General features: G+C 39.8%; 1 protein-coding gene across 4 annotated transcripts; it reads right to left on the bottom strand.

Annotated features, from left to right (window-relative positions):
* Positions 1-1,224: 1,224 nt before the first annotated feature.
* Positions 1,225-17,562, bottom strand: emsy (EMSY transcriptional repressor, BRCA2 interacting). 4 transcript variants are annotated; one of them, XM_059351339.1, is made up of 21 exons: positions 17,351-17,562; positions 15,397-15,505; positions 15,148-15,247; positions 14,943-15,017; positions 14,373-14,548; positions 14,130-14,285; positions 12,983-13,242; positions 12,675-12,903; positions 12,009-12,224; positions 11,709-11,858; positions 11,440-11,613; positions 11,220-11,356; positions 10,965-11,039; positions 10,482-10,655; positions 8,791-8,971; positions 8,201-8,368; positions 6,501-6,656; positions 5,957-6,123; positions 4,305-4,853; positions 2,906-3,307; positions 1,225-2,290 (listed from the first exon to the last, which is right to left on the bottom strand). In XM_059351339.1, the coding sequence occupies exons 1-21, from the start codon at positions 17,351-17,353 to the stop codon at positions 2,108-2,110; spliced, it is 3,840 nt and encodes a 1,279-aa protein (XP_059207322.1). In that variant the 5' UTR covers positions 17,354-17,562; the 3' UTR covers positions 1,225-2,107. The 4 variants fall into 4 exon arrangements, with proteins under 4 accessions (XP_059207322.1, XP_059207323.1, XP_059207321.1 ...); XM_059351340.1 differs by having other exon boundaries at positions 1,225-2,278; positions 2,906-3,310; XM_059351338.1 differs by having other exon boundaries at positions 2,906-3,310.
* Positions 17,563-17,592: the final 30 nt, after the last annotated feature.

Genomic DNA, 17,592 nt, shown 5'->3' on the forward strand with positions numbered 1-17,592 from the left:
ATGCAAAACTTGGCTCAGATGGTCATTATAATGCAATAAATATGTTTTTATATTCGGTAGGAGCCACCATAAATTCCAGAAATGTTTTTTGGCTTGCAGAGCCATTTTCAGGCCAAGTGTGAGTAGATATATAATGATTTTACACAGCCAAAATTTGCTCATAACATGTAATAAGACCTTTTTAAAAAATCTGAATGTGTAACAATGTAACCTGGAAAGTGGAAAAATCACAACAGCAGCAGCAAAGACTCCTGGCAGACTTTTTTTTTAGGTCTTTAAAATGCTATTTGTGGATAAATCTAGGATTTTGAAAATTAATTAAGGGGTCAAACCGCCATATGCTCACTTAACAATCCTCTGCTTTAACCTCAAACACAAGTATCTGTCCCATCGGCACCATGAACCAGTGAAACACCAAAAAGTGAAAACACCAGAGCATGCTTACACAGCCTTCTCTGTGACAGGAAGCTCCTAAAATTTCAGTGTCAAAGTGCTTCTTTGTATTTCAGGAAGGCCCCCTGAAAAGGAACTTCAGTAGAAAGTTGTTTTCTTTATTCTAACTTCTGTTAGGATTTTCTTTGAGTCCCGCAACATGTGCAACTTTTAAAAAATAAACAAAAAAATCACAGCAAACTGCCAGCTTTAGGTGTTTTTAAAAATCCTCCACTCAAAAATGTTTGTGTGCTTGTTGCTACTTTACTCTCACATATTTTAAATATGACTATTCCACAAAACATGTTTGTTTTTATTCACAGTGCAAAAGCCCAGAAAGATCAACCTCTTTCTAAAAAGAAAAGTTGCTTTTCCACTGCACAAGGACAAGTCCAAATATATATATATTGAATTGCTATACGATACATATATTATATTGATTTGCGAATGAATTGAAAAAACACCCCTGTGTGTACCGGCCTTTAGATGAGTGTGTAACAAGCAAAATCTTATGAAATAAGATTGGAAGCTAATTGTGGCCAACTATGCAACTGGATTCATCTTGTGTCCAGCATGTATTTTTAAACTGAACAATACTTGCATATTCTGTCCATATAATTTTTTAAAAATATTTTGCCTACATAGTTTTTATGGAAAAATATCAGGCAGACTATTAATCAAAACAGAATATCATGTCAATTTTAAACACATATGTATCGCTCTGAATGACATCAACACAGCATCACATTGTGACTCCCTCGTTTACAACAAATCAAACTGTATAAACCAACATGTTCTATCAGTGGATTTATTGTGCAGATTAAATGTTTTTTTCTCAACTAGACATCTAGTTTGAAAAGGTATAAAAGAAATGCATAGTTCAAACACTATGCAGAAGCAAATGCATTCTTGGCGAAAATTCTCACAGCAACTTTTTGAACTCCAGAATATATCTTACAAAAAAGGTACATTGCTTAATGCTTGTTTTAAAAAACAACCATTTCATCACTTAGAATGAACAGTAACACATATGTTATCCTTCCTCCAGGACTCTTTTCTGGTTTATGTTCATGCAGCAAATTCAATCTGCTCTAGTTTTGATATCCCTTCTGAAAACTTAAATCCCTTAATGGTTTTAAGAGATTTTTATGTTACAAAGCTGCACCTCAGTCAAATTAAAATACTGTTCATCTGGTGGTTAAACCTTCAGGTCATCAGAAGATGATGTCCATCAACAGGAGATTCACTTTGTACAAAAATCAGGGAACGTATATTTGAAATACTCTGGACAACATAAACGCAGGCTTGCAGTGTTTTGATCTGGCTGTTATGCAAGTTAAATGATGTATAATGGCACAAGGTACAGTGCCAAAACTTCCAAATAATCAAATTCATGAAAGTGTAAGTGTCTTGCAGTTTGTTTGGAGAGGCTGCTTTCCAACACTATTGGGCTGCGCTACAACTAATCCTTTCACTTCGCTCCCACATCCAGCGCTCCTCACTGGCAATAAAACCCACATGTGCCATTAGTTGTGGGTACAAAAAAAAATACTATGAACAAACTAATATTTTACAGGAAACATTTTTGCTCTTTCACTATAAAAATAACAGCCAGAAAGTGTACTGTCCACTGGCTCGTAGGCCACAAACCATTAATGTCTCTAGCATGGAGTGGCTATGGTTGGTCAGGGGGACTGGCTGCTGTGGCCTCGTCATTGCTGCTGTCCACCTCCTGCTCCATGGGACTGTCCTCCTCCAGCTGCTGGCTGGTGTAGTTGGTGATCTCCAGGAAGCCGCTGGGCTCCACCACCACGTTGGACTGGCTGGAGTCCGGCAAGATGGAGTACTGAGGAATTACCTGCATGCGTTAGTCACAATTGGGTTTCAGTCAGATCCAGTATGATAACAAAATATAAACTGCTAATGATTTTGTAATTTTACAATATCAATTAAGTTGCTGTTTCCGTTGAATTACATTTTAAAACCTATTTTGTCATATATTATCAATGCAATCTGATTTATCTGCAAGCTATCCTCATATTTGTTTGTGTTATTGTGTAACTTTGGTGTTTTAAAGGGTTAGTTCTTATTTCACCAAAGGCACACAATATCACAAACAAACCGACAGTTCAAGGAAGCTGTGGACCAGCAACTGCTGTGTTCTGTAAGGCATGGTCAAATTAGTGTTTTTGTCAAAGCAGTCTGGTGGCTTTAAAGGGAGCACAGAAAATGGCTTTAGTTCCATGTTGGAAATGGCTAAGTAAAGGGGTGAGAATATTCTCAATATAACTGATATTGATTTTCTTTTAGGTGTCTACAATAAAAAAAAAACTATCCTTTAATATGTGACTGACATACTCACAAACCTGTCTGCACCTCAAATATTGCATTTAGTTTTCATTACATTTTAGACAACGACTCAACCTTTTTTGTATTGGGGTTGTACATTCATTATTTTGTATCAGTATCTCACCTCAATGACCTCCAGGTCTTCTTTGCTGCTCTGTGCTGTGAGACCCTGCATGCAGCTGAACTGCTGGGGCTTTGTGTGGGAATGATGCATGGAGGCCCCAGAGCTGCTGATGAACTGGCCAGAGTCCAGTGTGCCTGACACGGCCTGGACCTCCAGGGCTTTCCCCAGAGGGCCACAGTCACTGGAGGAATCCACCACCATTGGCTCTATGCTGGGATCGATCTCCGCCTCCATCATGGAGATCTTCAGGATGTCTGACACCGAGGACTTATCTCCTGAGGGCCTGGAGCTGGACTCTGGGATCAGTTTGGCAGTGGCCTCGGCACTGCTGAAGACTGGCGTTGAATGGTGGGAGCTGCCGAAGGTGATCTTGGTGACTGTGGCGCTTTGTGTGATGATTGGCTGCTGAGGTGAAGATATTTGAATGAGGAAAAAACACAGAAAATGGAAATTAAGTCAACTACAACAATCACCCCTTTTGTGGTCACAAACAATGCGTTCTTATGCCTTTGTGCCTGAGACAGCCATGGTGGGATGCATTATGTTTACAGTTTATGTCTGTCCATCTGTCTCATTCTCAAAAACTTTCACTTGGAATCAAGAACGAAATAACACGATTTTGATAGTCAAATGTCAAAGTCACTGTGACCTAACAAAACATGTTTTTGGCCATTACTAAATAATTCCTACTGTAACTATGACAAGATTTCAAATAAATGTGTGATGATGATAATGTTCTCAAAGACACTTTTTTGTCCATTATTTAACAACATAACTCACTGAACGTAATGGGAGCCATTGGGTCGGATGCCGAATTGTTGCCACTAATCTTAAAACTGGATGTAATTTCTATGCTGTCTGGTTAAAGATGTGTCTGAAACTTCCAATATTCAAAATGTGTAGCTTCTTTAGAGCAACATTCAAATTTGAAGCATTGACTTCTACCATGGCTACATACGAGTCTGTACAGACATGGATGTAAAGAGCAACTTGATTGGTTGGCAGAGGCATACAACCACAAGGTGGCAATTTTGTTTTTTATAATTTACTGTTAAAAGAAAGAGAAAATGTATTTTGGGGAGAAATAAGAGGCGGGAGGGCCTGAGGCTGTGCCCTGTTCAAAGTAACCATGGCAAATGTTTTGTTGAATTTGACAACAAAGGTAGGAAAAACCCCGGCACTAAAACTTGTACAGGTTTTGCAGATGCCTTGAGACAAATTCATTCAGATGAGTGACAGAAGTTTGGCCAGGAATTTCAACCTTAGGGCATTTTATCTTTATATACAATTAGGCACCTAAAAGGCGTGTCTTGTGCTTAAATGAAACAAACAAATGCCCCAAGCTGTTTTTTTCTTGCTCCTGGTAGTGTGGCACAGTGCCAGGTGTAAAACCACTCACCTGGCTGGAGGCAGTCTTTTCAGTGCTGACGGGGTGGTGAGCCTGCAGTGGAGGAGGGTGGGACATTGCTGTGTGCAGCGGTCTGTGGTGGGATGTGGGTGCTTGCTGGAGCTTTGGGAGCTGTGGCGTTAACAGGGGTTTGGTTGGTGTGCCCGGGGTTGTGACCTTTGCCCCTGCTTGAGCTGGTGCAGTCAGGGGTCTGTCTTTGGGGATTTGCGTTAAGGCCTGGGGTTTGGGCTGACTCTGTTCTCGTAGTTTTGGGAGTTTCTTAGTCAGAGGAGTAGTGGAGGAAGAGGAAGGCTGGCTGATTTGAGGTTTGCTCTGTAGCTGTGGCGGTGGCTGATTGGAGGTGGAGCTGTGCCGGCTCTGTTCTGCCTCCGCCTGGCTCGAGGAAGATGACTGAGTGGCTGAAGAGTGGATCGTTTGCTTCATGGGATCTGTAGCTGGTTGGCTGGAGCGGTAAAATAAACCTGTTTGGGGATCCAAGGTGTCGCCTTCCAGCTCGCCCACCTCTAGTACGGTCTCAGTTTTACTGTGGCTGTCAGAGGGCTGAAACACAGTCACAAAGAAGACTAATGAGGGATGTTATCAAGAGAAGGATGACATTTTATTCATTGGAGCCAACAAGGGCCACTGCAAAGGCAGAAATAGAACATGACATGTATAAGATTTTAACATGAAGCCAAGCAATTAAACTAGTCCCATATTTAAGGTTTGGACTCAGGTGCCACTGACTCCTAAGCTTAAAATGTTTAGGACCATTTCCATCTCTTGGGGGCTTGTATTATTTGATGAATCCTGATCTTATGATATATTTATTTAGCTCAAATTGTAATATTTGAATAATGACTTAATTCACATGACCCCAGTGGCAACATATGATCAATGATATGATATGAATCATAATATTGCCATTTAATGTTTATAGCCATCTTTTAATATACAATATGACAACAGTGATAAATATATGTTTTTGTTAAACAGTTTGCAGTTCTGCTCAGTGATGCCAATAAATTAGACTGGAAAAAGGTCAGTTGTTATAAACAGAAACTAACGTAGCACACAATGGTAAAACATTCATATCCAGTGAATCACTGTTATCTGTTACCTTAAAAGGTCACCTCATCCAACTTTTATTTTTAATTTCACCCAAATTCTCCCAAAACATGATTTCACTTGTTGCTCTCACTTTAGTGGTAGTCCACAGACTTCTCTGTTGCCACTTTACATGGAAACTACTTTCTAAGGAAGAAATGGTTCCTATGAAAAGTATTTAGAATGAACTCATGGTTTGTGGTGCTCATAGAATTTCTAAATGCATTTTTTAGGGTTGTGAGCACCACAAACAAAATTCCAGTCACCTCTATTGTATCGAGGTGGAAGCAGAAGTCTTGAGACTTGGGACCATAAAACTATTTGCTTGGTTAAATACCACTAATGAGTGAGAAAGTGTTTTATACTTGGGTGAACTGGCCATTTAACCCAGAATACATAGAGGCAGACCTCACTACATTATAGTCCATGTGCTCTCTTGTTATACAACTGTATCTTCAGGATTTGTTTACTTATTGACCAATATGTATATCCTAAGACCACTTTAAGTCCACTTTAGTTTCTGTATATACACAAGAGGATCAGACTAGTGTCCTCACCATGTGGCTGACGTGTGAAGCTGCGGCTGCAGAGGAGATGGCAGCAGCCGGTTTGGTTACCACGGTGACCTGGCTGCTGATTTTGTAAGGCTTCCCCAGCTGCTGGCTGGAGGACATGACCACGTTATCATCCTCTGAGGGCACTCCCACTCTGCTGCTGACTTTACCTGACGGGAACCACAGTCGTGCTGTCAGATGAGCATTATTTAAATGTATGACAGGCTAACCACACACATGCATAACAAAGCTTGCTTGTGTGCTTCAGTGTCAAATTTTAGGTTTTAGTTTAAAGTTTGGTTTGTTCCACTGAAATTATGAGCCGATTGTTGAAAATCAAACTTATATTTCAGTAGTGGAAAGAACATTTTTTCAAGTGGTACTTTAAATATATTTTGATGCTAATACTTGTGCCTTTTTACAATTTTAAACAGAGTATTTCTACACTGTGGTATTGCAACTTTTACTTGAGGAAAAGATCCAAGTATTTCTAACACCACTGATATATTTCATACAGTACGTCACAAAGCAGACTGGAGAGGTGTACCTGCTGTGACGTACTCAGTGCTGGGTTCAGCCTCTGAGGTGGAGGGCCTGGGGGACTCTGGGCTGGGTTTCTTCTCCTGCGCCAGCTGGATGGGCACAGCCATCTGGCTCAGGTCGATGGTATGCTGTCTGGGTTTGGGCTCTCCCTTCTCTTTCACTGCCAGGAGGGGTTTAGCAAAGGGTTAATAATAAAGTGACATTAATATTACAGTTACAACACTCAGCAGCAGGGTGGTAAGAATAACTGTGGAAACATACAGGATATTTAACTAATCATGACAACAGGTAAACATGGAGGAAATGTTAAGTTTGCATCAATGGCAAAATAAAACAGAAACAGATCCTGAAAGAGGGAGGCTTCTTACCAACATATTTAAAAATCTACTCTCATATAAAACTTGTTTCATGTAAACAAATGGTTCTTTGTGCAGTTGAGGTTAATAAATACCACTATAGGATAGGGAGGCAAACACTGGCCAAACATTACTGTTGGCTGATATTTGCCTTGCTGACTGCCAATGGCTTATTGGCAGATAACACTCACTGACAGCACTGGCTGATGTTTTCAATCCATGACAAAGAGCTTGTGGTTAAAACATGTTGACTTTATTAAAATCTATGAATAAAGATTTTTTAAATCTTAATAATTCCCCCACTTGTTTGTTAATCTTTTATAGTACCGGTTTGGTTGTGAGCACCTACAAACTACAAGGTGTTTTTAAGAAAATCAACAATAACACTGGACAATACATCAGCTAATAAGTGGACCAGTTTAACTGCTCTGGTTTCGTCTACTTAATCACAGGTATGACGTTTATTTATAATCAGGAGAAGGGGAATGTCATCGGAAATTTAGTAACGCGATCCTCCGTATGACTGTCTAAAATTGTTCCCACGTTCAGATACTATGTGGGAATATTTATCAGTCACTGTCTACTCATCAACCCAGTTCCACAGGTTTATAGCCCAATGAGCTTATTGTGAAAGCAAAGCCTCAGACAAAAAACATTACTGTGGAATACTTGTTTGTTTTCAATACCAGCAGCTCTTGAAGGGTTGTTAATATTTGTGAGTCAGTTGAGTTTCAATAAAAGGTTAAATCTGCTTGGCTAAAAAAAAAAAGTAAATGGTGTGTGACTCTTTGATCTACAGGTCAAGGTTTTGCCTTATCATTATAATTTAGGTGGAGCACCCAAGCCATTTAACTAACAGGTGATTTTTCCCAGATATGATGATTGAAGTTGGTCATTTTTTGCAGGTTTTGTCGTTAAGAGTTTTAAGATTAGATTAGATTACACTTTATTGTCCAAAGTGGCGTAAATTTGTCTTTGGCTTCTCCTGTACATGAGATACAAAAATGACACACAAACACATATAATCTATGAATATACATAAATACACATAAGTTATAAATAAATACACTAGCAAAACACTATACACCAATAATAACACACAGCAGCAAACAATTGTGCAATGGGTGTTGTTTTTGTATTATCTGCTCTAGCTTTCCATATATTTGTACACAGCTATGATAATACTGATAGTCCAAAATGATTACACATTTTTCATTGAAAAATGTAACATTTTCTTTTCAAACGCCCCACCAAATACATGTACCAAAGTCTTCTACAAGCAGGTGTTACAGCCTCCTCCCACCTTTCTCATTTACATCTGCAGCCTTCCCATGACATAAAGGCTCACCTGTTGTCTGTTGCAGCTCTAGCAAGGCTTTAATGGTGGAGGTGGCAGACTGGGATTCCCCACCAGACACCTCCTGGTAGATAATAGTGGGGCTGGACTCCACAGATACTTCCTGCTCTGTCCAATCCTGCTCTCTGGAGGACACCACATGCACTACAGGCTGAGGTTCTGAGGACGGACAAAAAAAAAAATGGGACAAATTAAAATGTTTAAGAAGACAGGCATTAGGTTAGGGTTGCTTTCACAGGTGTAATGTAATTTTATGGATAGCAATGCCATTATTGATTCTGCTCATCAGTTTGATTCTTTAATTCCTTTTTCGATTCTGATCAATATTGTGTGCAAAAAAAGTGTAAACCAACAGTCTGTCTGTCAAAGAAGCCATGTTTTGCACCATTTCTTCCTCTCTGCAATGACTTCTCCTTTGACTTCATTGTTTTGCAATGCGCAACGGTCAGAAAAACAAGGCTCGTCAATTCCAATCCTGAGCCATATTAGCCATATTGGCACCCAGCTGAGTTCAGCAGTAGCAGCTGATTCATCTGACCTTATCATCTCTTGTCTATATGCTATGGAAAAGGGAAGTTTACCTTGAGCGCTGCCATGGGAGGCCTCACCGGCTAAGCTGCCTGAGTCATCCTTTGTGTCCTGGGTTGAGGAGTGACTGAGTTCTGCTGAGCGGGTCACCTGCTGCAGCGCCTCAGTGACCAGCTGCCTGGTCTGTTCGCTCACCACTGCCGTCTGGAAAACTGGCTTTGGCTTAATGAGAACCTGGAAGGATACCAAAGAAACATACAGTTTTCTGTAAAGCAGCTGTTCCCAATGGTTGGTTTGCATCAGGTGTGGATGGCTAGATTGACTGATATGGGAGCTGAAGTGAAAAGGGAATGTTTTCCCATTTCGCTGTGTGACTGGCAAGCCCGTTTTGAAGTATATAAGTATATATATATATATGTATATATATTCCCGTCTGCTTTATTTGTTCAGTAAGCAGGTCGTAAATGCAAACCTAAGACAAAATATCTGATAAACAGGTGCCATTTTCGTCACTGGAAAGTGTTTTATAACTTCGGTATCGAAATCAACTTGAAAAATGTGTCAATTTTAAAATTGTTGTTGCCATTATGTCTGATATAGCTTGTGGTTTCTCTGAAACTGCACAAATGATGTACACTATACTGCAGAGCTAGCTGAGTCCCTGACCTCAATTTCCCTTTGATGACTACAAACAGAAAGTAAATTCAAGCTATATTTAGACTGAGGTAATGACTTACATAATGAAACTATGACATACTGTTTGCGAACCCACACGAAGAAATCAGCTAAATCTTATTGCAGTAATTTAATATATGATAAAAATGCTCATTGTAAACAGATATGTTTTATAGATTGCATTATCTCCCACTGCTTCAAGTGAATGAAAGTACTAAAGCAACAAAAAACACCTGAAAATTAGTTGATGGGATTTACCCTCTCAGGACATATATTGACACCTGTGTGTTATTAAAATCCCCACAATGGAAGTATTGTCGAGGTTTGGGGTAGTTCATTTCATTCTCACTTCTCAGTGGATGTTTCTTTTTAAGTCACGAGATATATTTTCAAATCCCACATTTAGCCATTCGATCGTAAAACAACAGCAGACTAGTTTGCCCGGCTTATTGATAAGACTCATTTCTCTCCCTGAACAGGGGAAGTATGTGGAGGAAGAGGAAAGGTCAGTGTTAAAACCCCCCTACATTTTGTCTTAGCCTAAATAACTGGGGATTTTTTCATTTTCTGATGAAACTGATACACATTTATGTTAATTACGAGATCTAACTTCTCTAGAAACTATAACATGGAGGTGTCAACAAATGAATGACTGAGTGCTGAAGTCTCCTTCTTGAAAAGACTGAAATGAGCAACAAGAAAAAAACCTTTGTCTTATTTTGGCATTTTTTCTACAATTAAAACTGCTCTTTTGTAATGATTTAACATGTGTAGCAGACGTTACACATGTGGTTACATGATGCCAGTCAGTAGATCATATGAATATCGTCTGATTAGTCGTATGACAAACTCATTGGCCTGTGGTTAACCAGGATATAATGACATAACATTATAATTTCAAGCCTTCAAGCTATTGAGTGGAAAATTCCCTCAATGCTAAAGGAATATTGAGATAGACTGATTATATTTACAAATTAAAAGATTTACAGGTACTGTTCTTATAAAGAATAAAAGAAAGAAGAAGGTGCAAAAGCAAAGACTAACATGTGATTTGTGGGTGGTGCCTCACCTGTGTCTTGCCCTGCTGGCCGTAAACAATCTTGGTTGGGATGATCTTGGTGGCGGTGGACTGGGATCCAGAGCTCATACCTTTAGGCTGGGTAACGATCATCTTGGTAATGGGCCTGGAGGCTGTGATGATTGCTGGTTTGGTCCCTTGAACAGCCTGCAGGCCCTTTTCGCCCTGAAGCACACAGCACAGAGTTCATTAAATATATCTGACTCCAGACAGCAGCAGCATGGGAGATGCTGTCAATGTAAAAATACTCATGCATAACAAAGTTTCTCCAGGTCTACACAAGCTTTGAGTCGCCATCAAAATTCATAGTAAATGTCAAATTTCCCCAAGGCTGACTCAAATGACCACCTGTGGGTCCCAGGGATTCTTGAAATTGAAAACCAATCAACATCATTACAGAATCATTTTTAAAATTCTTTGGTTTATTACCAACCATTTTCACTATTAATCTACTGATTATTTTCTCACTCTTACTCTCATAATTGATCCGTCGTTTGGTCTATAAAGTTCACAGAGCCCATGCTGGTGGTGTCTTGATTTCATAGAAAACTAGAAAATATTCAAATTTGAGAAACAGGAACAAGTGAATAATTGCATTTTTTTGGCAATAGTGGCCAATTTATTTTCTCTCACAAAATATTTAACAAGCACTCAACCCAAATGTTCTGGCTGTCTTCAGAGAGATTACTGATGATCAATGAATTATCTCAATCATGATGTTTCACTCACCCCAGCGTTTAAAAGTGTGGTGACAACATTCTTGCCAGGTAGTCCTTGGATGGTTGCTCCTTTTCCTGTGGTTTTCTGAACCACAATGACGTTTGGCTTTGAGGTCATGGGGATGGTGGTGATCTTAGTTGTTGTGCCTGGAGCAGAAGGAGGACCAAATTTTATCAGAACTGCACATGTGATGTAAAATCACAGCGATACTAATCTCTACTTGACTCACCAGAGACGATGTTACTACTGATGATCTTCCCGCCTAGAGTAGCCAGAGACTTGGGCACCACTGTAATGATGCTGCCACTGGTGGTCTTGACATAGGTGGTCCCACCACTGGAGGCTGATATTCTGGCGCCGAGGCTGGGACTTACAGTTGGTCTCGTATAGGTAGTCTGAGTGGCTGCATACAAAAATATAGTGCTGCTTTTCAATAACCAGGCCTGAGTATCAAACCTCACTACTTTGTTGGGCACATTTTGGTTTTGCGTCACTCACCTGTAGGCTGAGTGACCAGTTTGGTGGTCATGATGGCTCCATTGCTACTGACAACCATGATGGGGGATGAGCTGCTGCTGGACAAAGCCACCGATGAAGGCTTGGGCAGGATTTTACTTGGCTGAACCTGCTGAGTAATTATCTTGACCCCTGTGAATGCACACACAATACAGTAAGGTTTACATGCACACTAACATTTCATGATTATTAAGATATTAATACATGAAAAATAGATCAAGAAAGAAAGATGGGGAAAGAGACAGACAGAAAGCTGGACAGATTATGTTAGGTAGGCCTTACCGGACTCTTGTTTGATCTGAATGGTGGGCTTGGAGCCTGGTGAGGTGTTGGTGGTCTGAGTCTGGCTGACACTACAAACTCCTACAGATGAGCTCTGCTGCAGCTGTTTGGGTGACTGCTGTTTCGGGAACTGGGCCAGAATCTGAGCTGGTGATCCCACCAGGGTCTTTGGTGAAGGCAGTCTGGCTGAAGCTACCTTCACTCCAGCTGAGGCACCTACAACAATGAAAACCGTACTGCTCAAGTATTTTTCCACTAATTGGCTGTTAAGCACCCTTTCTTCAAAACATTGTCATTAAGATTGTTTCTTGCATGTTGTTTTGTTTGGATAAGACTTTTTTTTACAGAGTTATTTAGATGAAGCAAGTACAATTAGTACCCCACTACAGAGCTGAAACAATTTGTTGAATAAGAGTAAGCGAAAACCAAAAACAGAGCTAAAAGAGAGTAAACAATTTAGTTACTTTTACACATTCCATGTCTCATAATACGTGCTAACTTTGCTTTGTGTCTTTTGGATATACAAACATGCTGTTTGCTAACACATAAATTAATAAAGCTTTTGATAGGCATTAACAAACTGACAATGGGAGTTTAAGGGTATTCCTCTAATTTACTCATTTGAAATTCCCTAAATACTTCTGTTGGTGCAGAGGAAAAACCTACATGTTGTTGACATGACCACTGAAGGAGTAGAGGAGACCACTGTGGTTACTGCAACAGTGTTGGAGGAAGGGCTGGCGCTGGCTGGGAAGACCACTGTTTGTTTCTGGGTGGGTGCGGACAGCATGGAGGTGGAGACCAGCTTGGACAGAGCAGCGTTGTTGTGAGCGTGAGACTTGGACAGGATGTTGGGCACAAAGTTGGAGCTGGGAGAAGTTGTCACGATGATCACCTGAAGGAAGATGAGACATTTAAAACATCTGTACTGTGTAGAAAGATGTGTAAAGAGTGTAGGAACAAGCATCACTCACCTTCTGAGTGGTGGTGTTGGTGGTCTGGATGGTGGGCTTGGTGAAGGTGATCTTAACAGGGGACAGGTGGGGTGGCAGGGAGTTGGCGATGCTCTGCATGATGTTGCTCATCTTGGGGCTGCCACTCACCGGCACCGTGATGTTCTTGGATACCGGCGGGGACACCTTGGAAACTTCCTTCAGCATCACCGGTGATGAGCTGGAGGAGTTTGTTCGCCTTCGCTTGCGAGGCTTTTCGTCTTCATCTGAACAGCTCACACCTGCAACAGAAATAGAGGATGGGAATTCAGGATATTGCAGTAGTTGTATCTTGGTCTTATCAGTTGATGTGCTAATAATTTTCTTAATTAACTGCTTCGTCTATAAAACTATAAAAACTGTGTAAAATGTAGTGGAGCCCAAGAGGACGCAGTCAATCACCTTGCTTTGTTCAAGCAACAAACAAAACCTAAATATATTCAATTTACTATATAGAAAAGCAGTACATACTTATGTTTCCCCAATTGCCAATTGAATTTCTGGCATCCAATAACTGTTGCGGCTTTAGTTCTGTTAAAGAGTTTGTTTGTAAAATTCAAACTGAGAATCAATAATAGTTGCAAGTTCTCCAGAGAAAAATTAAAGGTAAATACAGAACATGTTTAAACATCTCTCCTGTAAAATTATGATCTGCAAGTCATTACTTGGCTCTATCAATCATGAAATCTCACAAATGTAACTGTAAAAGGAAAACAAAATATAATTCTCATTACATCTCAGTGTTAACCTGATTCCCTATCATAAATAAGCCTGTTAGACACTGCTCATACCAGTTTTATAATGTGCATGCACACTTTGGCAGCAGATGCTTGTGGAATTGTCAAACTGAATCAAACAGCTCCTACGAGACGTTGTGTTTAGGAAAATTAAATCCCAGCCAGTATAACGTCAGCATTGTGGAGAAAATTTCTGAATCATTTTTCTGGCTGCAAACCTAAGACATCAAACACTGCAGAAATACAGTTCCTATCAAAGCATGTCTGTTATTTTTATTCCATACCCAGGAATGAAAATAAAAGTATTGTAGTGCCCCCTTCGGTCAGATAGGTGCACTTGTTAAAATGAGCAGAGCAAAAATTGTAATTGATTTGATGATGCTGACACTCACTTTTTACATAGACAGTGCTCCCGCTGGGCAGCACCACCACATTGGATGAGGGACTGGGTGGTCGTGGTGATTTCACAGTTGCTCCTATGGTACCACTGGTCGCCGTGGCGCTGGTGGAGGTGCCGGTGGTGCTTGTATAGGAGTAACATACAACGACTGCAGGGAGGAAATTAAACATGCCATTCAATGCCTAATCTGTTTAACAAAACACCCTAAAATGAATACAAAGTGATGCAGGCCCACCTTCTTTGTTTCCTGTTTCAGCTGGCAACAGAAGGGATGCATTCTGATTGGCTGTGGCACTGGCCACAGCATTAGCAGTCACAGTAAAGGCTGTCTGAGGGACCAGCCTCGGCATCAAGGGTACAAGCCGGCGTCCTTCAATGGACCATTCAGACGAGCTATTTGGACCTGACATACTGAAAAGGATGTTCAGTAATTTGACATTAGTTTTAAGAACTACAATTCCAGTCCAGTGGTGAGAATATGGGAAAAAAACATGATTCGGATTCTATCCTGCTTCTCAAGTGCAGATATTGATAACTGATAATATCACATTTTAGTATTTTCAAGTACATAACATGTAGTTTATGCATACCTGAGGGTAAGAATGGCTAAATGGAGTGACCATAGATGGATTTAATGTTCTATAGCTCTGACCTAACCAAATCTGACATTTCAGCTGTTAACACAGCAAAATCAAACATAAGTTCTGACTCTTTAAATGGTCACTTTTTTCTATTACAGTACTAACAAACTGTAAGTTACTGCACATGATAAATGACACTTTGACGTGGCCTGTTATCCACTTACTGATATGCAATGGTGGTGAGACGTTCATCATTGACAGCCCTGCGTACTTCTGCACGATGACGCTCTGTTGAGATACTGGGAGGATGAGGGGAGGGTGGGTGGACAAAACAGTAAAGCATTTTTTTTAAAAAGCAAAGTATATGTGCAAAACTTGGACAAATTATATATCTTAATCATCAAGTTATATAATATTTGAAACAGTTACCCAAGGATTTTAGTGAGTTCTCCCAGCAGATCCTTCTTGTCCTTTGTCAGGTCTCCTTGAGCTCGCAGGGCACTAATAACCCCAGCATAAGCCTCCAGCTCTGAAAAACACAAATCAATCAAACTCAATATTAACTTCTTGTCCTGATTAAGATTCGTACACCACTTAGTTGCATGAACTAATTGTATAAAAACCCTGTTTACATACAGCGATGGTCTTCCAGTATTTATTTGAACTGCATGACCTTACCAAGTTTACGGAGAATTCTTTTGCACTCATCCCTGCCCAGGTCAAGGATGGTGGGCCATACCACAGGCATGGTACCAGTCAGCACCGGTTTCTCCAGCTGAATCATGAGCTAGGATGAGAGAAAACAAAATATTGCAACATTAGACAAGATTTTCGCGAACTACACCATACAAGGATTGACAGGTCTTGACAACGGCACTGTGATCACGTAATTGTGGGATTAATAAAGTAATCTTCTTCTTCTTCTATGGTTATGTGAATAAAAGTGGATGATCATTCAATGTGCTTACTTTTTGCAAAAGAAATAAACTGCTCCAATTATTGTTTTTTATTTATTGTAACTGTGTTGATATGGTAATGATTCCTTGGCACATTTCAATGAAGTGTAATCAAGTTTAATTCAATGAATATTCCAAGTTCAAGGAAGTTTTCTCTCAGAGGAACTGTTAGTAATTACTGCTTAGTAATTGCTCATGAGCAACACTCACCAGTCATGCAGCTTTTATACAAAACACAGACCAAAGAAAAGAGATGTGTGGGAAGTGAAGAGCAGAGGAGGGGTGCAAACAATTAATGTTATAGTTACGCTGAAGTTTTATTATTGTCATTGTGGCATACTGTTATTATTGTGGGTATGCTGCTGTCAATTTTTGATAAATTAGCTAAATGATACAGTAACATGTGCCTTTATTAGTACACTGCCTTTAAATTGAATGACTGTTGAATTTCATTGAAGAACGGAGTGTCTCTGTGTCTATTTCCTTATTTGTTTCTTGAGTGGACAAAAGGCTTATTAAGCGCTTTAAACACTATATTCATAGTGTATATTGTTTATATTTATCTATTGTTTATTTTTAATTCTGTCTAATATAAAAAAAACATGTTAACAATCAGAGAAAGTGGAAATAGCAGCTCATTAAGATACCTCGAAGGCAAGATGCAGGGGTGGGCAAATCGACCCTAGTACAACTACATGCATTTGAGCATGAAATCTTAAAAGTGCAGTGTAAAAATGCACAAAATTAGCTCTTGCAATTAATGTTGGTGTGCTGTTGTTGCACTGGAAAAAAAAAGAAATCACAGTAAGTGGTTATTTTTTATTTGCTTCAAACCTTTTGTATTCCTATTTATACTGTTGTACATGCATTTGAGCATGAAATATGTTAAGTTATTGCACTGTAAACATATTTAAAATTGCAGTTTCATCATATCTGGTTAAGTGCACGGTCCTATATGTGGCCCTGTGGTAGTGTCGATGAAAAACTGTGGCCCCCTCCAGCATTTAAGTTTCCATCCCTGGCATGATGAGTGTCTTGGGAAGATAAACAAAACACAACAACCAGGATGGAGTGAAAGAATAAGACTGCTGTTAGACTGTATTTTCATACTCTGAACAAATCCCAGGAAACAACCAAAAACAACCGTCTATCAATACTTATTGCGATAAAATCCTAAACTTTCTTACTGTTTACACTGACCAGTACCGCCCACCTCTGGGCATCACAGTTACTACAAAACATTGTGGGCGTGAAAGGCCAGCCACACAAAAAATGCGATTTTATTTGGTTCAAATGCAGCCTTTAGAATGATCTATAGGCTGAACGTAGGAAAAGGGACAATAATAACAATCGCGTATTTGTTTTTATTAAGTGACGATATTTAAGCCAGACACACTAGGAAACATTTAGTTGTTACATTTTCTGGGTCAATTCTGTCAACACAACGAGAAACGGCACATACTGGATATGCTTTCATCAAATTGTCCCATGCAGAAATATGCATTAACCTTAAAATACAATCATAAAATATCCAAAGCATGACTTAAGTTCTTTGCAGGGCGAACCTCCAACAGAGTGACATTATATTTTCGTTTAACGCGTAATGGAAACCTTTGCAATGGACGTTAGCTTAGCTTGTTAGCTCGCTATTCCGATGAGCCAAATCAATGTCTTACCATCCGTTAGCAGGGCAACTTCAAGGCCTCGTTAATCCCCAGATCCATACAAACATGGTTGAGCATAAGATTGTTAGCTAAACTATCGCATCGTGTAGTTGTTCTGCAAGAAAGAATGAAACAAAGAAACAAAAGCTAAACTACTAAAATGGCCCAATCTACCCAAAGATGGTCCAGTGTTTACGTTGTCTGCTAGCTAGCTGCGGCTGGCCTGGATGGATGAGTTTCTTCTTCGTGTGAGA

This window comes from Centropristis striata, chromosome 15 (assembly GCF_030273125.1).
Source record: "Centropristis striata isolate RG_2023a ecotype Rhode Island chromosome 15, C.striata_1.0, whole genome shotgun sequence".
Taxonomy (NCBI): domain Eukaryota; kingdom Metazoa; phylum Chordata; class Actinopteri; order Perciformes; family Serranidae; genus Centropristis; species Centropristis striata.